The sequence below is a fragment of the Onychomys torridus genome, chromosome X (assembly GCF_903995425.1).
Source record: "Onychomys torridus chromosome X, mOncTor1.1, whole genome shotgun sequence".
NCBI lineage: Eukaryota > Metazoa > Chordata > Mammalia > Rodentia > Cricetidae > Onychomys > Onychomys torridus.
This window is the reverse complement of record NC_050466.1, coordinates 122,318,778-122,343,163: the sequence shown is the minus strand read 5'-3', so window position 1 is coordinate 122,343,163 and position 24,386 is coordinate 122,318,778. Positions and strand designations below refer to the sequence as shown.

At 39.5% G+C, this 24,386-nt stretch overlaps 1 protein-coding gene across 2 annotated transcripts in view; it reads left to right on the top strand.

The window, feature by feature from the left end:
• The first annotated feature begins 542 nt into the window (after window positions 1-542).
• Rbm41 (RNA binding motif protein 41) overlaps window positions 543-24,386 on the top strand; it is a 55,291-nt gene continuing 31,447 nt past the window's right edge. Inside the window, exons 1-5 of one of the 2 annotated variants that reach the window (XM_036175386.1) lie at window positions 543-591; window positions 3,930-4,046; window positions 5,311-5,503; window positions 6,189-6,393; window positions 8,145-8,216. In XM_036175386.1, coding sequence (XP_036031279.1) covers window positions 584-591; window positions 3,930-4,046; window positions 5,311-5,503; window positions 6,189-6,393; window positions 8,145-8,216 — 595 coding nt within the window. In that variant the 5' untranslated portion in view covers window positions 543-583. The remainder of the gene's footprint in view (window positions 592-3,929; window positions 4,047-5,310; window positions 5,504-6,188; window positions 6,394-8,144; window positions 8,217-24,386) is intronic. The other variant, XM_036175385.1, reaches the window with a different exon arrangement.

Genomic DNA, 24,386 nt, shown 5'->3' with positions numbered 1-24,386 from the left:
AGTCTAGGGTGGCTTTGAACTTTGAACTTTGGCCCTCCTGAGTGCTAGGATTAAAGGCGTGTGCCACCACTGTCTGGCTTCTATGTTCAGACAAATTTTATTTGTTAGAGTACAAACAAAATATCCCCACACCTGGGTACATAATGATTCTGACTTTGAACTAAGGGAACTCAGAATGATCTGTTACAGATAAGAGAAAAACATTAGTGTAAGTGATGTGGTCAGACTGTAGGCTTGACTGGAAACAGCAGATAAATCCTTGAAAGAGAAGCCTTGCTGACAGGAACAAATTCGAAGGTGATTAGAGAAGATCTAGGATTTATTGATACTCGGAGGAAGAGTCAGGGAGCCAAAGGTGAATCCTAGGTACATGAGGTTTATATTTTGGGTGTTATTTTTAACCTGTACTAGAAATTCTTAATTTACACTATACCAGTCACCCAATACAGGCTTTCTGTGTGCTACTACAATTCCCAGCGTCCCTTGCTCCACCTCCATCATCGGTTGAGTCTGCCGCATAGATTTCTGGGAGTTGAGGTCTGGGGCCTATTTGCCCAAGTTAGTGATAGGGGCCTGCGGAAACATGAAGAGGTAAGGGCATGTCTGAGTTGCCGGCGGCAACTTTTATCTTTTACTGTTTGAAAATGGCCTTTTCCTTTTGTTTGGGATGTGTCACTTTCTCGAGGGGCGGGTTCTCTCTAGCGAAAAGACAAAGGAGAAGGGAGGAGGGAAGGCCAGCCTGACTAGTCTGTTGGGTGAAGCTCTGGAAGGGCCAGGGCCAGGCTGGTTTCCATAGGAATGCCTCCCTGGGGCAGAGGCCTCCGGAGCTGCCTTGGCTATCACATTCCTAGCTCTGCAGACTTGCAAGCCAGCTCCTCCCTAGCCCGCCCTCCCTAGCGCTCACCATCCCGGGTCTAAGGGTGGGCGTTTACATTGTCTGGATTTTAAAGACCTAGTGGGCCCGCCACACAGGGTCGTGTTTTCAGATCTTAAAGTTAGAGAGTGATACTTTGTTTTTCCAAATTCACCACGAAACCGGCTCGATGTGTTTGGGAAGAAGAAAGGTATTGCTTCTGGGCAGTTTCCCCTACCGGTTCTGTAGTAAATGGCCCTTTGCACCCCGGATGGTCCACCTTGAGACCCAGAGTTTCACGGTTACCAACAGGACGGAAATCCTTCAGAAAGGACCCACTTTAGTTTTGTATTTACTCTGCAGGAGAATCTTCACTCAGGAACAGTGAGGCACAACTGACATGTTTAGGAATGCGTTCTACTTTCTTAGTTTCCTGAATTTTTTTGAGTTATTGATTTCCCCTGCCTTAATTAAAATCACATTTTAATTATTCTGTGATGACATAACTCATACGTGAAAAATGATGGATCTAATGTATAGCTTAAAGAACAATCAAAAATAAAATTTGTGCAGGTGTAAACGGTAGGACATCATTCACATACATACCTTAAAAAAGCCCCCGGCTCTTCCCTAATTACGTCTCCCTTGCTTTTTTGCTTTTTGTTTTGTTTGTTTGTTTCTTTTTTTTCTTTTCTTTTTTTTTGTTTTTGTTTTTGTTTTTCGAGACAGGGTTTCTCTGTGTAGCTTTGTCCTTTTCCTGGACTCACTTGGTAGCCCAGGCTGGCCTCTAACTCACAGAGGTCCGCCTGGGATTAAAGGTGTGCGCCACCACCGCCTGCCTTTGTTTTGTTTCTTAATCTATTTTCCACATATGAGCTTAATCCCTGAACAAAATATTCCTAGTTTCATCTGGTTTTTAGCCTTATATAAATGGGAGCATAATGTCTTTCTTTTTCTGAAGCAAGCTTTTCTTAACACAGTATTTTTCTATAGATTCATGTGTATTGATATGTGTATTCATTTTTAGAAATTAAATTTAGCAATAACTGTTTGAGATTCTAAATCATAAAGATGGAAAGGCTTAATGAGTTTTTTTAAGCCTTAGTTCCAAAGTAAGTTATTTTAGAATTTTAAAAATATAGATCCAGGTCTTTATAGAAATCCTATAATTACAGGGATTTTCCTATACTTTATTATAAATCCCAGTAGACAATTTCTGTTTTGTACGAAATAGTAATTTTTCTATAATATATTTTGCTATTATTTTGTAAGAAATGTAATATATGTTTTGTAAGAAGTACTGTAATATTTATTTTTCTTATGGATTTAACTCACTTTTTGTGTTTGTTTCTTTCCTACTCTATTATTACATGGTTAAATGGTTGTGTTATTTTTTGGTACTGACTTGAAATTGCCTCACAGCCATGATCTGATTTCTACACAGTAGTGTCTGGGCTAAAGAGTTGTTAAGACACTCTTTAGATTTCCTGCTCTTCCTTCAGACTTTCTAATGGTTTCAGATCTTGTGTACACAGGTAGCTTCAGATTTCTCTTGGTCACCGTCAGACTGTCTCCCCTGTAAGAATGTGTCATCATTCACTTTCCTTTTAGCGAACCATTTTTGTTGGTACCCCAGACTCAGTGTCTTGGAAGTATACTTGATGCCAGCATTTCAGGTTGTAAGAGTTGGTCAAGTCAGTGTGGGTATTAACGACACTGCCTTTTCCTTTCCTAGACATTTATTCCATCTGGAGTTGTTTTCCTTCATTGGGACCAACATTCTGTCAAACTGTACCAACAGCTTGAAATTTGAATGTTAATATCTATCTATCTATCTATCTATCTATCTATCTATCTATCTATTTATTTATTTACGTATTTTACTTTCTTAACATCATCCCCCAAAAGACTTCTCTCATTTAACCCCTCCTTTGTATTTCTGCTATAACTTTCCTGGTCTGGAACTTCCTTGCCTTTTCCCTCAGTGGTTTCTTAACTAGTTATTCTAGTTACCTTTCAATCCATATGGCCTAAAACACTGCTTACTCTTTGGCACCTAATGGCATGATAAATTGTTTTCTAATACCTAATATGCTCAGGCCTGGTCCAGAATCCCTTAGTTGATGTATTTAAGGCTATTCAAAACCTGAATATAAATTATGTGTTTCTGTCTTTTCATATTTTGGCTCCCCACTTCTTTTCTTTGTCACACCCAGTCTTTTAAACACCAATTTAAGAATCTCTTTCTGAACTCTTTTTACTATTTGAGCTCTCATCTACCCCTTTCTTCTGCAAGCATTTACTAATTTTGGCATCTTCCTCTATCATTATTTATTCAGATTCTTTCTCTTTGTAGGCACATGTACACAGCACAAGAGCATATATGCCTTCTCCTAAATATACTACAAATACCTTGATCAAAACTACACTTGGAATATCTTTAGCTTCCACAAGTAGCATCTTAGTTAAGTTTTCTATAGCCGTGACAGAGCGCTATGACCAAAAGCACTTTGGGGAGGAAAGGGTTCCTTCTGGCTTACAACTCTCAGGTCATGGTCCATCGCTGAGGGAAGCCAGAGCAGGAGCTCAAACTGGGTAGGAACCTGGAAGCAGGAGCTGATGCAGAGGCCATGAAGGAATGCTGCTTACAGCCTGCTTTTTTTTTCAATAGCAGTTAGGACCATCAGCCCAGGGGTAGCTCCACGCAGAGTTAGTGTGGCCCTCACATATCAATTATTAATCAAGAAAGTATACTATAGGCTTGCCCACAGGCCAATTTGATGGGAGCATTCTCTTAATTGAGGTTCCCTCTTCCAAAGTGACTCTGGCTTATGTTATTTGACATAAAACTAGCCAGGACAAGTAGCTAGCATAATGCCTGTTGTGTACATAGGCATTCAGTAAATGTTTGTGTAATGAATACTCAGGGTAGTGGAATGCTGAAGAAATGCTTTTGATCAAATGAATCACTGATAGGTAATATAAGTGAGGAGAATATATTCAGATTACACATCTCTTCTACTTTCCCCTTGCTTTTGGTTGTAAGTGTGTGGTGTGTGTTTTACATCCGCTCCAGGATAAATAGCTGTGTGAAGAATGAGGAGCATGTCCTGGAAGAGCTGGAAACAGAAGGTGAGAGGCAGCTGAAGAGCCTCCTTCAACATCAACTTGATACCTCTGTCTCCATTGAAGAGTGAGTATGGATTTGTAACCCTCACCTGCAGGTTTTACATCCCTCTTACAGCCTGATGGTGGTACTCCACTCTCACACAATCACTTTCTTTGGAAGACCTCTTTATATGGGTCAGATTCTGCTTTTGTGACTTTTTGTAGAAAGCTTCCTAGATCTTATTAAGCCTGGACCGAGTACTTGGTTCAAGTAAAGCACCCTGTATTTCCCCTAACATGGCATTTATAATTCTATATGGTCATGTAGATATAACCATCTTGTTAAATAAGAAACACAGAGCCAATTGCAGAGTTAAAAGCCAAAAGGTCAGAGCAATAGCTGAGAGTTGGAAACATTACCCTTCACTGCTGCTCTGTCTTTCCTCTGTGCAAGAAAGCTACTTCCTGTAGTCTTTTATATAGACTTTCTGTTCTGCCTTCTCATTGGTTGTAAACCCAACCACATGACCTCCTCATCACTGCCTGTCTGTACAGACCTCCAGGTCTTCTATGGTTGGTATTGAGATTAAAGGCATGTGTCTCCATGCTGGCTATATCCTTGAACTCACAGAGATCTGCCTAGCTCTGCCTCCCAAGTGCTGGGATTAAAGGTGTGCACCACCACCGCCCAGCTTCTGCTCTGGCTTGCTCTGACCTCAGGGCAACTTTATTAACATACAAATAAAATCACATTTCAGTACAAATAAAGTATCACCATATGGTCATTTCCTATTTAGTTGCCTCCCTTCTGCTATTCTTTATATAGGTGACAGTTCTTTTGATATTTTTTATAGAAGATTTATTTTGTGTGTGTGAGTGGTGTGGGGGGAATTTATGTGAACCATATGTGTGCCACTGCCTGAAGAGGCCAGAGGGTTTTCAATCATCTGGAACTGAAGTTAGAGATGGTTGTGAGCTGCCATGTGGGTGCTGGGAACTGGCCCAGGCCCTCTACAAGAGCAATAGAAGCTTTAATTGTTTTACCATATCTCTAGCCCCTTAATTTTTGTTGTTGTTTTTTTACTGTTATATCTCAGTACAGAATACAGCATCTAATGCATATCAGGTACTCAGTAAACTTTGTTAATTTAGTCATTTATTAGTCCTGGATAATTGGGGGCTGTTCATGGAATTCCATTTTGTTGCCATGGTGCTTCACCGTGGCAAAAGAATGTAAGAGAGACTTAGACTATGCGCATCACTGGACCTGTTATGATAGGAGGCCCATCACAATTGTTATGTGGTTACTGTAGCCACCAGATGTTCTTACTCTCCTTTGTGTTTTGCAGATGTGTCTCTAAGAAAGAGAGCTTTGCCCCGGGTACTATGTACAAACCCTTTGGGAAGGAAGCAGCTGGGACAATGACTTTGTCCCAGTTCCAGACACTACATGAAAAAGACCAGGAAACTGCTTCACTCAGGGAACTAGGGCTCAACGAAACAGAAATATTGATCTGGAAAAGCCATGTTTCAGGTGAAAAGGTAAAGCTGTTTTCTTAAAAAGATCTTTTTCTTTTCATTTATGTATGTGTGTGTGCCTGTGTTGATAAAATTCCTTCCGTAAGGGAGACTTCAAGCAACATCTGCCCCTCTTCTCAAGATCCCAACAACAAACTGATAAACTAAGGCACAGTTCTGCCCAAGTTCACTCCAGAGAACCAGCAAGTCTATTGAGCTTCCCTTTCAGAGCCTTGGTAAAGGGCTACTTACAGGAGCGTGGACACTTCTCCTGCAGTGAGCTGTGCCTGGAAAGCCTTCCTCAACACTACTGAGGCCTTTCCCATAGCTGCAAGTTCCTCCTAGAGAAAAAGCTCATGCCCAACCCTATGCCTCTATGCCAGGGCGTGTAAACCATCAACCAGTCCTGCTGGGATGATCTTTTGCAAGCAGGAACAGCCGAACTCCCCAACATGGTGGTTGCTTTATATTGTCATTGAGAACCTTGAACCTTGATGTTTTTAGTTTTTGTGAAACTGAGTGTTGAGTCTGAATCTTCTTTTGTTTTTAAGATAGAAACATTGACGAAAGAGAGTTGTTGGCTAGCCCTTAACTAAAACTTACAAAAACACTTCCAATTTCTGGGCCTTTCTCATCTTCTTTCTTACATGAGGTCTCAGATTTACTTTTGTGCTTTTTGATATAAAGCATCTAATTTCCCTGGTTTCAGAGGACAAAGCTGAGGGCAACTCCCGAGGCAATACAGAAACGGCTTCAAGATATTGAAGAAAGGATCTCAGAGCGCCAGCGCATCCTTCGCCTGCCACAGAGGTTTTCAAAGAGCAAACAGCTGACCCGGCGAGAAATGGAAATTGAAAAGTCTTTATTTCAGGGAACTGATCGTCACTCCTTCCTTAAGGCTCTTTATTACCAAGGTATGGGATCCTCACTGACTCTGAAATGTTCTTTAACTGAAAGAAAGATTTAACATCAGGGCATTAGATAGGGGATTAGTGAAAGACAAGATGTTACTACTCGTGAGAAATAGAGAGTCCCACGAGTGACACAAATGTGTGGAGTTATTGCATGACACCATTGGAAGTGTTCTAAAGGGTTTAAACAGATGTCAAGGTGCCATAGAACACAGGGCATCCAAATCTAGTTGGGGGAGTCAGAGGTTGACATTTGTATGATCCTAACAAAGCAGGGCAGCAGGCATTATTTTTTTATGTAAAAAAGGAAAAGGACATTACAGCTAGTGAATGGATAGGAGCCATCCTGTGAAAGGACCTGGTGTAAGCAGGGAAAAGTGAGAAGTTCAGTGTGGCAGAGAAACAGTGTGGCAGAGAATGACGTCTGACACATGAAAGGGAAGTAAAGTGAGATTGTGATGGGTCTTTAGACTGAACTGTAAAGTAATGCAGAGTACACACATAAACAGTATGTGTCTTAGCCAGAAAGACTTCATTTAGCAGCTAATTTTACTTGGCATGGTGGAAGGTACACAGAGAAGGTTTAAGGAATGGTTCCTAGTCTTGTAGTAGTCGGCTTGGAGATGCATACATGTACCCTTTAGCAGTAACGCCGGATATACTGGCTCAGTGCCACCGAAGTTCAGAGTTTTATTGGTGTGAGTGAAGAAGGCCTCAGAAGAGGTAAGATTTACTTTATTAACCCTATCTGTTAGACAGGAGAGAGAACAGCATTTCAGTTGCAGTGATGGATTGGTGTGAGCATTGTTAATTGGGGGCATTTTAAGAGATCAGCTTGAAAGGGTAGCTCAGAATTCTTGGCTCTTATTTATTTGATAAGACAGGTATATGGAGTTAGTTTGTTTGGTTCATGTGTTTGAATATAGTCGGATGATAAAAGCTGTATTTGAAAATGATTAATGTGCTGGCCAACGAAGAATTAGAGAGGGGAAAGAAAGAATGGCATTAAAGTCATTGAGTTATCAACATCTAGACTGGAGTGATGACAGTGGAACTGGAGAGGTGGAATTAGTTGTACGTGATGTGACAAGAAGAATTGATAAAGCTGTGGACTGCGAATGAAGGAGGAGGGTCATTGACTGAGAACGAAGTGGAGAGGAATATGGTGAGATAACTCAGATATTTCAAAGCTGGCTAACTTAACAGTGGGTAAAATTCAGTCTTTAGGGGACATTCAGAAGAAAAATGGTGTATTTCATTTAAACAGATTGAATTTGTGAAGATGGCGGGATTAGCATATGTAGATATTGATGTAGGAATGAAGCAGTGAAGCTGAGGAGAGAAGCCAGAACTGGGTCTATATGTTCAAGTCATGCGAGTGATTGAATGGTGTGTTAAAGCTAGGCTATACAGGTGCCAGGTCAGTGGTAAGGGAGGAAGGAACAAATGAACAGCTTTCTGTGCTGAGACATCATGGCGGACTGAATGTGGACATAGGCTCTGGAAGCAGACTGCCTGGGAAAAACCTGGCTCCCCCACTTACTAGTTATGAAATGCTGATAAGGTTACCTCTCTGTCCTTCAGTTCTTTGTCTGTGAAATGAGCATATCAATAGTAGCTGTGATGTTGAGTTGTCAGGACAATTAAGTGAGGTAATACATGGAAATCAGAGCAGTACCTGCTATTGGGGTGGGGGGGGGGGTGTCTCTGTTCTGTTTCCTGTCTTTGAAACTCCTTACTTTAAACCTTCACAGCATACCACAAAAAGACAAGTGCAGACAAGTACATGACCTCAATGAAGAGGAAGATAAAATTAGGCACAAAAGGCAAGTCGAGAGTTTTCTTACAGTGTTAGATTTAGGAATGTAAACTAGGGTCCCGGACTTCTAAGTTGAGCACTTATTTAATTCCATATTCACTATATGACAATGTTTATAGGAAATTATCTACAGAGAACATATTGTCCTGATATGAAATATTAAGGAGAGGAGTTAGTAGAAGATGTCAAAATTTTACATTTAGTTTGTTTTTACTTCTATAGCTTTATTATACCAGACATACATTTGTCCATGCTGAATTTTAGATCCCATTGCACAAATAATTCTGAATATCATTAGTCAGTATAACTATTGATGATGGTGATAAATAATTCTAACTAGCATTTTATTTGAAAATGAACCTACAGTAAAATTGCATGGGGCCTTTTTTGGTGTACAATTCTGTGAATTGAAAATCCTGTAGATTTCATGTCTCCGCCACCACAATCAAGAGAGGGAGCAGCTCCATCACCCAGACAAACTCTGCTCATACTGCCCATCCCTTTAGGGTCACTCCCATTGCTCCCCACAAGTTCCTGGCATCACTTATCGCCATTACTTCTGCTCTATCTTTTAGAGACTGTCAGATAAATGGAATCATGCAGTGTGTAACCTTGTGAGGCTGGCTTCTTTCACTCAACATAATGCTTTTGAGATTCATTCAAGTTGTTGTTTTTATCAATAACTCATTCATTTTTGTGGAGTCCCATTTCATTGTATGGATATTCCATATCCATTCATGTATTGAAGTGGATTTGGGTTTTCCAGGTTATGGTCTTTATGAATGATATTGATATTAACATTCTTGTGCAGGTTTTTGTGTGAACATAAGTTTTTATTTCTCTAAGGTAAATATCTAGCAGTGGGATTACTGGGTCATATGGTAAGTGCACATTTAACTTTATATGAAACTGCCAAACCATTTTCCAGAGTGGCTGTACCATTTTGCATTCCCACCAATGGTGTATGAGAGTTGACTTGCTCTACATCTTTGTCGGCATTTGGTATTGTCAGTATTTATTGTGATTGTTCTGATAGGTGTGAAGTGTTGCCTCCCTGTTGTTTCAATGTGCCTTTTCTTAATGGCTAATGATGCTGAGCATCTCTCTGTGTGCTTTTTTGCCATCATTATATCCTGTAAAGTTTCTGTTTACATCTTTGCCATTTTACCACTGGATTTCTTTTCCTCCCTAGTGACTTTTGAGATTTCTTTATAAACACAGTCCTCCACTGGATGTGTGCTTTACAAATATTTTTTCACAGTCTGGAGCTTGTCATTTCGTTCTTTTAGCAGTATGTTTTTAATTGTGCTAACATTTACATAACATCAAACTATTTTAACCATTTTTGAGTATTTGCTTCTGTGGTGGTAACATATTCTGTAACTATAACCACCACCCATCTCTAGAGCTTTTTAAGTTATACACATTAAAAGCTACTTTAACTTACCTCATACCCTCTGCCTTCTAGCAACCTTCATTCTACTTTTTGTGAATTTGAATGTTCTATCTACCTCATGTAAATAAAATCGTGCAATATTTATCTTTTATGATTGGATTATTTTACTTAGCATAAATGTTTTCATCGCTGATTCTTATTGTAGCATGTGTCAGAATTCCATTCCTTTTTAAGGCTGCATAATATTCCATTGTGTATGTATATGTATGTATATATATACATATATATGTATATGTGTGTGTGTGTGTATATACACTGTTTTGTTTAATTAATTCATTCATCAGTGGACACTTAAATTACTTCCATGTTGTAGTTGTTGTGAATAATGCTGGTGTGAACATTGGTGTACAAATGTTTGATATCTGCTTTTAGTTCTTGGTGTACATACACAGAGGTGGAATTGCTGAATCTTTTAATAATTCTATGTTTAATTTTTGGATGACACTCTCTACTGTTCTCTATATAGACTGTCATTTTGTATTCCTACCAGCAATGTACAAAAATTTCAATTTCTCTAAATTCTCAGGAACACATGTTATTTTTTTGGTTTTCTCTTTTTGGATAATCACTAGTTTAAACAGCATGATGTATCTCATTATAGTTTTGATTTGCATTTCCCTAATAAGTGCTATCATGTATTTTTCATATGCTATTTGGCCATGTATCTTCTATGAATAAATATCCATTCAAGTATCTAGAATCGCTTCTCAGATACATGATTTGTAAATATTTTCTCTTGTTCTGTTTCTGCCTTTTACTCTTCATAGTATCCTTTAATGCATGGTGTTTTTTTCATTTTTCTTCCTTTATCATGTGCTTCTGTTAGCACATCTAAGAAGTCATTGCCAAATCCAATATAAAAAAGCATTTCCTTTCTGTTATCTTCTGAGCTATTATAGTTTTTGCACTGTTTAGGTCTTTGATCCATTTTGAGTTAATTTTTGCATATGGCTTAAGATAAGGATCCTGTCACTTGTTGCTATTCAATTTTCCCAGGACCACTTTTTGAAGACTATTCTTTCTGTACTGAATGATATTACTGCTCTGTTCAAAGACCATTTACCGTATGGATGAGAGTTTATTTCTGGGCTCTTTAGTCATATATGTGTCTGGCTTTATGCCAGTAGCATGTTGTTTTGTTTTGCTTTTGAGGCAGGGTTACTCTGTGTAGCCTTGGCTGTCCTATAACTCACTCTGTAGACCAGGTTGGCCTCAAACTCACAGAGTTCCTCCTGCCTGTCCTTCCAGAGTGCTGGGATTAAAGGTGTGCACCACCATTCCTGGAATGTAGCATGCTCTTAATTTTTGTAGTAAGTTTTAAAATCAGGAAGTAATAATATGTAATACTTATGGTATTTTTTTCACATTGTTTTGACTATTTTGGTGGTCCCTTGAGATTCCATGTATATTTTAAAGTAGAATGTTTTATTTCTACAAAATCAAATCATTGATAGTTTGGTAGGGAGTAAATTGAATGTGTTGAGAGAGAGTTTAGGCTAGTGAGGATTTCTAAACTGTATTAAGTCTTCTAAATGAGCGTGAGTGCTTACCTGCTATTTGTGTTTTTTGATTTCTTTAGTTCTTTCAACTGCATCTTCTAGCTTTCATTATATAGATCTTGCTCCTCAGAGAAAATGCTTTGAACTCTTGTTGAGTTTATTAGTTGTATGTGCAGACATAAATATGTGTAAGAATTAAGAACTCTTCCTAATACCGTTGATGTAAAAGACCTAGTATTTTCTTCTTGTTGTTTTATAACTACACATTTTATATTTACTGCTAATCCATTTTGACTTGGTATTTTTATAACATGAGATCTAGAATGAGATTGACTTTTCTTCCTATGAATGCTTGAGCACCAGTTACTCAAAGGAGCATCCTTTTTCCTACTTACTTACATTCACATTCTTTTCAGAAATTATTTGCGCCTTATGAGAGGCCTCTCAAATCAAGGCTGGGTGAGGCTTTCCAGTGGGAGGAAAAGGATCCCAAGAGCAGCCAAAGGAGTCAGGGACAGCCCCCACTCCCACTGTTAGTAGTCCCACAAGAACACAAAGCTATACAACCATAACATATATGCAGTGGACCTCGCTCAGACCCATATAGGGTCCCTGTTTATCATTTCAGTCTTTGTGAGCCCTGCTTAATTGATTCTGTGGGTCATGTTCTTGTGGTTTCCTCAACCCCTCTGGTTCTTACAGTCCTTCCTCCCCTTCTTATATGGGGTTCCCCTGGCTTTGGCTAGTGTTTGGCTGTGGGTCTCTGTTGTCTGTTCCAATCAGTTGTTAGACAATGCTTCTCTGATGACAATAGAAGAATATCATTAGGAATTAAGGATTACAACTAACAGATTAAACAAATTAGTTTGCATTAATGACAACTTAATTTTTTAATGGTTTTGTTTTTCTACATCCCTACCAAAATTTCCTCTCCTCCTAGCCCCCCCCCCCACCTCCCCTCTGCTACCCCCATCCACTCCTCTGTTTCTGTTCACAAATGGACAGATCTCCCATGGATATCAGCCAAACATGGCATATCAAGTTTCAATAAGACTAAGCACCTCCTCATGTATTAAGGCTGTACAAGGCAACCCAGTATGGCGAATAAGGTCTTAAAAGCTGGCAAGAGTCAGAGAGCCCCTGCTCCCACTGTTAGGAGTCTCATAAGTAGACCAAGCTACACAACTGTAACATATATGCAGAGGGCCTAGGTCAGACCTGTGCAGACTCCTTGGTTGTCAGTTCAGTCGCTGTGAACCCCTAGGAGCCCAGGTTAGTTGATTCTGTGGTTTTCTTGTGATGTCCTTGACCCCTCTGGCTCCTATAATCCTTCTTCCTCCTCTTCTGCAGGATTCCCTGAGCTCCACCTAATGTTTGGATGTGGGTCTCTGCATCTGTTTCCATCAGTTGCTGGGTGACTCCTCTCTGATGACAATTGGGCCAGGCACCAATCTATGAGTATGGCAGAATATCGTTAGATGTTATTACATTGACATATTTCTTTCTTTCTTTTTATTTTTGTTTTTTTGCCAGTGCTGTTTGGCTCTATCCTAGGTCTCTGAGCTGTCTAGCCTCTGGGCCCTGATGCTCCAGGCAGTTTTAAGTGTGGGCTCACTCTTGTGGCATGTCAGGTTAGACCAGTCATTGGTTGGCCATTCCCACAATTCCTGTGCCACCTTTACCCTAGCATATCTTGTGGGCAGAACAAATTGTAGATTGAAGGTTATGTGGCTGAGTTGGTGGTATCCCAGTCCCTTCACTGAAAGTCTTGCCTGGTAATAGGAGATGGCCAGTTCAGACTATGTATCCCCTATTGCTAGGAGTCTTAGCTGGGGTCACCCTTGTAGATTCCTAGGAGTTTCCATTACACTAGATTTCTACTTCACCTCAAAATGCCCTCTTTTCCAGTCATCTCTTCCAGTACACTCTCCCACGTTCTCCCCACCCAATCACTCCTGTTCCCATCCTCACCCACCCCACTTCCACCCTGGAAATCTATTTCCCCTTCCCAGAGAGATCCAAGCATCCCCCCTGGAGCCCTTCTTGTTACTTAATTTCTTTGGGTCTGTGGATTTTAGCATGGTTATCCTTTTCTTTATGGCTAATATCCACTTATGAGTGAGTACATGCCATGTTTGTCTTTCTGGGTCTGGGTTACCTCGCTCAAGATGATTTTTTTCTAGTTCCATCCATTTGCCTACAAATTTCCTGATATTGTTTTAACAGCCGAGTAATACTGCATTGTGTAAATGTACCACATTTTCTTTATCCATTCTTCAGTTCAGGGACATCTAGATTGTTTCCAGTTTCTGGCTATTACAAATAAAGCTGCTATGAACATAGTTGAGCAAGTGTCCTTGTGGTATAGTGGAGTGTCCCTTGGGTCTATGCCTAAGAGTAGTATAGCTGGGTCTTAAGGTAGATTGATTCCTAACTTTCTATGGAACCACCATATTGATTTCCATAGAAGCTATATAAGTTTTCACTCCCACCAGCAGTGGAGGAGTATTTCCCTTGCTCCACATTCTCACCAGCATGAGCTGTCACTTGTGTTTTTAATCTTAGGCATTCTGACTAGTGTAAGATGGAATCTCAGAGTCATTTTAACTTGCATTTCCCTGATGGCTAAGGATGTTGAAGATTTATTTGTTTCTCAGACATATGAGTTTGCTCTGGTGAGAATTCTGTTTAGATCTGTACCCCATTTTTAATTAATTAGAATTGGTGTTTTGTTGTCTAGTTTCTTGAGTTTTTTATATAGTTTGGAAATTAGCCCTCTGTCAGATGTGGGCTTGGTGAAGATCTTTCCCATTCTGTAGGTGGCCATTTTGTTCTATTGATGGTATACTTTTGCCTTACAGAAACTTTTCAGTTTCATGAGGTCTCATTTATTAATTATAATGTTGATCTTAGTGTCTGTGCTATTGGTGTCCTATTCAGGAAGTTGTCTCCTGTACCAAAGTGTTTAAAGCTATTTCCCAATTTTTCTTCTATTATGTTCAGTGTATCTGGTTTTATGTTGAGGACTTTGATCCACTTGGGCTTGAGTTTTGTGCAGGGTGGTAGATATGGATCTATTTGCATTCTTCTACATGCCAACATCCAGTTAGACCAGCACCATTTGTTGAGGATGCTGTCTTTTTCCCATTGTATAGTTTTGGCTTCTTTGTCAAAAATCAGGTGTCCATAGGTATGTGAATTTACACCCAGGCCTTCGATTTGATTACATTGATCCACATGTCTATTTTTAGGCCAAGACCATGTGGTTTTTATGACTGCAGCTCTGTAGTTGAGCTTGAAATCAGGGATGGTGATACCTCCAGAGGTTCCTTTTATTGTACAGTGTTGTTTTAGCTATCCTGGGGTTTTTTGTTTTTCCATATGAAGTTGAGTATTATTCTTTCAAGGTCTTTAAAGAATTGTATTGGGATTTTAATGGGGATTGTGTTGAATCTGTGGATTGGTTTTGGAAGATGACCATTTTTACTATGTTAATCCTACCTATCCATGAGCATGGGAGATCTTTCCATCTTCTGAAATCTTCTACAGTTTCTTTTTTCAAATGTAGATGTAACTGTCTTGTTAAATAAGAAACACAGCCAATTGCAGAGTTAAAAGCCAAGAGGTCAGAGCAATAGCTGAGAGCTGAAAACCTTACCCTTCCCTGCTGCTGCTGTCTTTCCTCTCCGCAAGAGACTTACTTCTGTGTGTTTTTTCTTTTTTATAGACTTTCTGTTCTCTTTTCTCATTGGTTGTAAACCCAGCCACATGACCTCCTCATCACTGCCTGTCTGTATAGACCTCCAGGTCTTCTATGGTTGGTATTGAGATTAAAGGCATGTGTCTCCATGCTGGCTGTATCCTTGAACACACAGAGATCTGCCTAGCTCTGCCTCCCAAGTGCTGGGATTAAAGGCGTGCACCACCACCGCCCAGCTTCTGCTCTGGCTTACTCTGACCCCAAGGCAACTTTATTAATATACGAATAAAATCACATTTTACAAATAAAGTCTCACCACATTCAAAGACTTCAAGCTCTTGTCTTACAGGTCTTTCACTTGCTTGGTTCTAATTACACCAAGATATTTTATATTATTTAGAGCTATTATGAAGGGTATTGTTTCCTTGATTTCTCTCTCCACCTGTTTATTGTTTGTATATATGAAGCATGCTGATTTCTTTCAAGTTAATCTTGTATATGGCCACTTTGCTGAAGGTGTTTATCCCTGGTAGAATTTTTGGAATTGTTTATGTATGCTATCATATTGTCTACAATTAGCAATACTTTGCTTCCTTTAATGGCAACTTAATTTTAACCATATCTAAAATGTGGTGTGTTTCTGTTCTCTTTACTTGTACTATTATTATACAGATTACATCTGTATAGATTTTCAAGTACATTAGCAGTTTTATAATTACTGCTTTATATCAGACAGGATGAAAAATAGTTACAAAGGAAATGACACTTATATCATGTTTTATGTTTACCTATATAGTCCAATTTATGAGTGGTTTTTCTCTCTGTGTATCTGAGTTACTATGCACTATTTATTTATTTTGACCTAAATGTTTTTTTTTTTTTTTATTGTAGGGCAGGTCTTCTGGTAATGAATTGTGGTATCTGATAAGTCAGTTGTTAGTTTTACTTGGATCCCTTTCCATGATGCGTCTCTTCTCTTGAGTTGCTGTTTTAAGATTCATTCTTGGGCTGGAAAGATAGATTAGTCAATAAAATGCTTGCCATGTAAAAACGAAAATTTTGAGTTCAAACCCCAGAACCCACAGAAAAAAGCTGAGCATAGTGACTCATGTTTGCAGTTCCAGGGCTGGAGAAGCAAAGGTAGGTGGATCTCTGAGCCTTACTGCCTAGCCAGACTAGCCTTCTAGAGAAGCTTGAGGTCAGTGAGAGATCCTATCTCAAAAAGCAAAGTGGATGGTCCTGAGGAACAATGAGATTGTCTTGTGTCCTATACATGTATGCTCACTTATTTGTATGTGCAACCCCCTAACACATGCATACTGCCCTCAAACATACACATGTACATATGCCTATGTACAAAAATACTTACTCTTCACATTCCCCTTTAGCAGTTTGGATGTGTGTATCTAGGTGTAAATCTCTTTGAGTTTATTCTACTTTGATTCTGTTGAACTGCTTTGATGTATAGATTAATGTTTTTCATCAATTTGGTGATGTTACACCATTTGTTGCTTTCTTGAAATGTTTTTTCTACCACCTTTTCAACTTCTGAGACTCCTGTGATCAGTATGTGCTATCTGAGAGGGTTAATCATCTGCTTCGGCCTCTGAGGCTGTTAATTTTTCCTTGTCCTTACTTGTTTTTCCTTCCCAGACTGGATTGTTGTCCTCTGAGTAGATAGTGGGGTTATCTTCAAGTTTGTAGAGTCTTTCTTCTGCCAGTTCAAATCTGTTAAGTTCTGTTAGTGAAGGGTTCATGTGGTTACTTTACGTGCAACTCCAGAATTCCTACTAGGGTCCTTATTTTCGTTACCTCTGCTTACTTTTAGTTTCTATTTTATCAGATGGTCTGAATTTTACCTTCAGCTGTTTAAGGAACTTAGAATGACTGTTTTAAAATTTTGTCTAGTTAACCTAGCAAACATGCTTCTATTTTCTATTCCTGTGTATAGGCCATGCTTTCTTTTTTCTTTATGATATGCTGTATTTTGTTGAAAATTAGAAATTTTAAATAGTATAATGTAGTGATTCTTAAATTCAATCCACCATCACCACTACTCCATGGATTTGTTGATGTCACTGTTTAGTAATTTTTCTATGTATTTAATTCTAAAAATTGTATCTACTCTCTACTTCCTTAACAATAAAGTCATTCCCTATGATTGAAGAGAGTTTCCTTAAATGTCTTGAACCAGAATGTCTATCATCCTTTGCTTAAGGGTCCATGTGTATGTAGCTTGGAACACCCTTTCAGTACTCAAACACTTGACAACTCTTCCTTAGACTTCACCTTCTACTCACGCAAAGCCTTCCTGTCAGCCCAGAGTGAGATATTAGGGTCAGCTCAGATCCCAGCTGTCCTGTGCGTACACAAAGCTTTGTATATGTTCATTGCCTCAGATTCTTGGGAACATATCTGAATTTTTCAAAGCCTGTTTTTCCTTTTAAGTTTCTAAATTTGTATGTATTCTTTGAGAAATTCATACATGTATGCAGTATATTTTGATCATATTTGCCCCTCATTCACTCCCCTCTGTTCTTCCTGTACTCTTTCCCCACATCTTACTCTCCCTGTCTCTGGGCCTTCTTATTTTTTAATAACCTATTGAGTCTAATTGCTGCTGCTCATATGAACATTGGTAGAGAACTGTCCACTGGAGCATAGTAAACCCACCAGGGGCCACACCCTTTAAGAAAAGTGACCCTCCCTCCCCTAACAGCCCTTAACTGCCAATAGCTCCTCAGCTAAGGGTGGGGGCTCATGTTCTCTGTCCCCTCCATACTGGAATGTTCACTGTCTTGATCCTCTGCAGGATCTTTTTGCTGGCTCCTTGTTAGTCTCAACTATTAATTGCAACCCAGACAGATGTACTGTTATACACTCCCCACCAATTAATTTTGACAAATGCACTAGGAATGGACTATTCTTACAGTGTGGGATCAGTCATATCAAAGACAGGCAAGTCCTCAGAATGTAGCTTTCCCTCCAGGTACCAAGCACATGAAATAGTACAGATTCTCTGAAGATGGAGTTTTTTATAATGCTCTAGAACTGTTCTGCTCCTCTGGGTTCAGCTACACTGCTGGTTTACAGCTTCTATAATGGCAGTAATGTTGATTTTTTTTCCCCCCTTAGGACTGTGAAGCTGGAGAGAAAAAGATGGGATTATGGAAACTTGAAATGCTACAAACCTTACTAATTTTACCTTTTTCTTGAAACACTGCTGCATGTTTTATTGCAAGCATTTAATTTACTTCCAAAATTGATTTTGACATTTTCCCCCAATGTTCTTTTTGCTTTTAGGACACAGATTTTTAGAGGTTTTCACTCTAGCATTCCAGAGTTACTTTCTTGCCATCATTTTACCTCAGTCCTATTTATATTATTACATTTGGGAAAGAGTAAGGTTTTATAGCATAGAGTTGGGTCATTTTTTTCTACTTTATTGAGTTTGCATTTACTGCATACCATAAAACTCATTCCTTAAGTGCACAATTCAGTGATTTTTAGTAAATGTACAGAATTCATCAACCATAACAACAATCTAGTTTTAGGACATTTCCATCACCTCAAAGTGTGCTATTAGTCCTTGTTTATACTCCCACCCTGGGCAGCCACCAAGGAAGTAGCCATCACTATGGATTTACCTATTTGGAGCATTTTATATAAATGATTAATATACGGTGCTCTCTCCCTTAGTATAATATTTTCATTGTGTCTAGAACATTGTGTCTAGAACTAGTACTTTTCCAGTGTTTCCTGAGGGATTCTGTTTGCATGCTAAGAACATTTTCAACCTTAGCCACGTACTTTGCAATCTCAAATGGAAATGCTTCCATTTCTTGCTTGCACATGATTAATCAAAAGTAACACCACATGGCTTTTTCAGATCTTTTCCTGAGCATGCACAAACCTAAGTATGCGGATAGTCTATACATGTCTATGGACATATGTTAGACTATTTTTTAGAGCCTTATATGGACATCTCATTCCCTAGTTTTGCCGCCTTAAGCTTTTTATTAACTGGTGTTTTCTCCAATTGTTATTTACTTCCTCAGGTGTCTGTGAAATTCAACAATTGCCTATGAACATTTTCATCGTAAGTTCCTAGAAAAAAGAGTCTGTTACCACTTGCTTTGAGTTTGCTCAAATAAAGAGTGTCCCTTGAATTTCCTGAAGGCCACCAGATGGGCCAAGTGATGACAGTTCTCTGGGAATAGTACTTCCAAGGGGCTGCTGTCTCTTTTTCCCCCCCGCCCTCTACTGGTAGCCCTGTTGCTGTTTTTTGTGTTTTGTGTGTGTGTGTGTTTTTTTTCCCTTTGATTTCAAATCACAGGCTTTCAAGGATAACCACCGAAATAGGAGTGAGGATGGAAGTGGGGCAGATTAAAGCACTACCAAACTCATTGTTCTTGCAGAGATCCAGCTATTCTTCCTAAGAACTCTTCCCCAGGTTGCTGCAATCTTTTGACTATTTTCTACAATTGTAAGAGTTGATTCTGACAATTTCCTTGATGCTTTTGTGGAAAAGGTGTTTCAAAGGTTCCTACTCTGCTGTTTTTCCTGACATTGCCTTAATGGCATAGTTCAAAGCTCTGATGTTTGTGATTTTGATGACATGTAAGCTACTTCTTTATAGGACTTCTGGTTTTGATCCTATGATGAAGATTTCTTTCTAACTCAAGGTCATATCAATTTTCTCCTGTGTTCTAAAAGACTATAGTTTCAGCTCACATTTAAGTCTGTGAACCATTTTGAATTGCTTTTGGCATATGATAGAGATTTATGTTCATCTGATTGTTTATATATGTATGTATATGCACACATAGATTATATATACAATTGGCATTACATATTAAAATACTGCTATTTCACATTAAATTGTCTTGACGTCATTGTAGAAAATCACTTTATCACAAATATAATAATATAACTTTTTACTTTCTAGTTATTTCCTTCTTGTTGTATTTGATAAGGGTCTCACGCAGTCCAGGCTGGCCCTGAACTTACTATGTAGCCAAAGATGGTCTTGAACTTGTGATCTTCTTGTCTCCACTTTCCAGATATGTGATTACAAGCTGCTAAGTCTGGCTTTCTTTCTACTTTCAGCATTTTAATGAGTTCTTTATTTAGATTCTAGGCCTTTAACCAATTAATAATCTGTTATTATTTGTTATTCACAATCTTCAAATGGACCATACATTCTCAACAGATTTTATAACTCTGCTTTGTGGGTTAGATCAGGTAGGCTTTATAACTGTACTTCATGGGATAGACAGAGTGAGGGATATTTATTTCATCTTACCTAGAAACAAAAGTCCTAATAGCTGGTACTTTTTGAAGGCTCTTGGGGCCAGTCATTTTGCAAACTGATGTATTTAGTTCTTCCTCGCCTCTGCCTTGCCTCTGCCGACCTGAGGATCAAACCTAGCAAGTGCTCTAGCACTGAGCTAAATCTCCAACCCTCCTCTTTCGTTTTTCAAGATAGGGTTTCTCTGTGTAACAGCCCTGGCTGTTCTGGAACAACTGTGTAGACCAGGCTGGCCTTGAACTCAGAGATCTTCATGCCTCTGCCTCATGAGTGCTGGGATTAAAGGCATGGGCCACCATACCTGACACTCATTGGTATTCCTTAACTTTGAATTTTTAAAGTAACTTTGTAATACCCTTATCCTCTCACCTTCGTTGATTTGAGCTTTTACATGTTTTTTCTTTTTTTTTTTTTTTTTTTTTTTTTTTTTTGGTCATTTGTAAGAGTTTATATTTTAGAGACGTTAACCTTTCATAATTTACAAAAGCAATATATTTGCTTAACTACTGAGCCATCTCTCCAGCTCCCAATCTTTGTTGTTTTGTGAAGCAGGGTCTCAGTTTGTAGCCCAGGTTGTTCTGTAGCTCACTGGGTAGCCCAGGCTAGCATTGGACTTCTTGATCCCTTTCTCCCACTTCCCAAGGGCTAGGTTTGCAGATGTGTCCACCATGCCTGCTCTTTAAACATGGTAAGTTCCTTACATATTTGGAGATGAGGAGAACATGCAGATGGGAAGAAAGCAAATTACCCATTTTGGAATGGACAGATCAGGAAGGGATATGGTGGACAAGTGTGTGTGCTGCTCTTGGTGAGTGGCTCAGCTACAGCAGTGCAGCTTACTCAGGCTTACTGCTCATGCATGTGGATCTTTCCTGAGCTGCTTGGGTTTCCCTACAGCATGGTGGCTCCTTCTAAGAGAGGACTATCCTGAGAGCAAGGTGAAAGAGCAAGACTTTATGGTTTAGCCTTAGTTAATACTGCCTCATATCTACCACCTTCTGTGTGTTGAGATAGTTGAGTCTCTCTGGAATCAAGGGGAGGGCACATAGACTTTATCTCTAGACTTGGCTATGAAACATTCTAGAAGACTCTGGGACATATAATGGGGTTACTGTCTTTAGAGGGTCCATTATGCCAGTGAGAGTCATCTATGTTGTAAGGTAGTCATTATTTTCTAGGTTTTGCTTTTTTTTTTTTTTTTTTAAACATGGATCTCATAGAGCCCAGGCTGTGTAACCACGGCTGACCTGATCTGATGTTCTTGCTTCCACCTCTACAGTGCTAGAATTACAGGCGTGCCCTCTCTGCCTCTCTGCCTCTCAACATGTGATACTGTTACACCTATTATACTGATAACAAAATTGAGCTTCCAAAGAAAATAAGTGACTTACCCTAAATCCTAGTTATTAATTAACCATGCTGTTCAGAAAAACAATGATGCTTTGCTCATGGCATTTGTGTATATTTCAAAAGACCATATCTTGAAATGAACTGTTTTTTCCTTTGCAATATGGGACATTGAACTTCCGCTTTTTGTATACCAGGCAAGTGCACTGCTACTGAGCTGTATCTCCAACTCTTGAGAAAAATTCTCTTTTGAGTTATGCAATATCATTTTAAAATGAAATTCATAGAAAACCAAGATATATTGTTTCTAGAAATATACTTCTGAAATTAACTCTAGCATATACTCTTTGACCATGATCTTTTCTCTCTTTTGTTATTTTTTTTCTTTTTTGAGATGGTCTTGCCATGTAATTCTGACAGGCCTGGTACTTCCTGTGTAGCCCAGGCTGGCCTTGAACTTTTGGCAATCAACTGATCTCAGCCTCTCAAGTGCTAAGATTATGAGCTTGCATCATCATGCCCAGCTGCAATCTTTTTCTTACCTTACCAGCTCTCAGAACTTTCTTAGACCTGTTATGCCATGTTTTTAATATGTTGATATCTCTAGTTCTTTTTCCTTTTTATTTTGTAATTTCTCATCTCCTGTCTGTTTCCCCTTCCTTCCTAGTCTCTTAGATTCAACCTCAGAGAACCACTCTCCTTGCTTTCTTGTCTGTGTATCATGCCTCCGCGGAAAGTCTCAGCTAATTCTCTTCCTTTAGCAAGTCTTGCAAGCACTACTAGAGAAAACTTATGTAACTTTTTGTTCGTTAGTACTTCAATAAGTTCCTCATCTCTGATACCATCTTAAGCACTCTGTCTCTCCGTATATCTCCTAGTTCCTGGCCAGTTCTCTATTTCATTCCTTATCAGGACTATGGTAGATATTCACCTTTTCCCTATTCTCTTTTATTGTTTTGAAAAGGTATCTTTTGGGTCCAGCTTCAAAGAAGCAAGAACTTTCATCTGGTTCTTCCTCCTGCACTCTGCTAATTTTTGCTTTCTCCCTTTCTTCCCACTTCACTCAGAGATAGGGGAGTTTTTAGTGCTTAATGCTAATCTTTATACTCCAGAGCTGGAGCCTATCCTTATCGCCCAAGGGACTTCAGTCAGTCCTCCTTTCCTTGGATTTATAAATGCATTTTTAAAAAGTTGTTGAGATAAATGTACATTCCCAAGTACATCAGCATGCATATTGTTAGCTATAGTTAAATATTTATTTTGATTCTACCTTCATAAAATTTGCATGTTATTAAATACACAAACCTTAAGTGTTCATCTGCCCATTTCTAGAAAGTGTATACTTCTGAATAATGATGTACTAATAAGAGCATGTATCATCTCTTTAGGCAATGGTTTGTATCATTTGCTAGTTTTCATGATCCACATATTCCCACTGTGGACAGTTGCAGGCTGCCAATCTGTCTGTCATCACTTCACATTGAGTTGAAAATGGGTACATACAATCATTAGAGCATCTCTAACACATCAGTACATGTGTATAACCTAAAACCTAACAAATATATATAATTTTTTTTTGGTTTTTTGAGACAAGGTTTCTCTGTGTAGCTTTGCACCTTTCATGGAACTCACTCTGTAGACCTCGTTGGCCTCGAACTCACAGAGATCCACCTGCCTCTGCCTGCCGAGTGCTGGGATTAAAGGCATGCGCCACCACCGCCTGATCAAATCTTATAGATTATCACCATTCCAGAACGTCACATTATACTTCTTTCCAGTAACTCCCATCCTATTCTCCCAGAGGCAAATAACACTTTGATATTTTCCCCAGTATAGATTAGTTTCGCCTAGTCTAGAACTTTTTTTTTTTTTCGAGACAGGGTCTCTCTGTGTAGCTTTGCGTCTTTCCTGGATCTCCCTTGGTAGACTAGGCTGGTCTCAAACTCACAAAGATCCGCCTGCCTCTACCTCCCCGAGTGCTGGGATTAAAGGCATGCACCGCCACCGCCAGCTTAGAACTTTTTTTCTTTATTATTATGTGTTTTAAATCTTATACATCAGCCATGGTTTACCCTGTCCTTCCCCTCCGCCCCCCCCCCCACACCCACCTTCCCCCCAGCCCCTCCCCTCCATTCCCATGTCCTCCAGGATCAAGGCACCCCTGGGAATTCATTTAAACCTGGTGGATTCAGTACAGGCAGGTCCTGTCACCTCCTTCCAGACTGAACATGTGTCACTGTGTAAGCCCAAGGTTCCAAACAGCCAGCTCATGGACTAACGACAGATCCTGGTCCCACAGACTGGGTGCCTCCCAAGCAGATCAAGCTATTCAATTGTCTCACTTATCCAGAGGGCCTGATCCAGCTGGGGGCTCCACAGCTTTTGGTTCATAATTCATGTGCTTCCATTTGATTGGCTATTTGTCCCTGTGCTTTTTGCAATCTTGGATTCAACAATTCACGTTCTTGCAGACTCTCCTCTTTCTCGACAGTTGGATACCTGGAGCTCCACCTAGGGCCTGGCTGAGGATCTCTGCATCCACTTCCATCAGATATTGGACGAGAGTTCCAGCACGACAGTTAGGGTGTTTAGCCATCTGATCACTGGACTAGGTCAGATCAGGCTTTCTCTCGGCCATTGCCAGCAGTCTACAGAGGATGTATCATTGTGGATTTTAGGGGACCTCTCCAGCACTCTGCCTATTCCTGTTCTCATGTGGTCTTCATTTATCATGGTCTGTTATTCCACGTTCTCCCTTTCTGTTCTTGATCCAGCAGGGATCTCCTGCTCCCCTAAGCTTTCTTGCCCTCAAATCTTGCCCTTCATTACTCCCACTATCGTCCAGGTTGTCCATGTAGATCTCA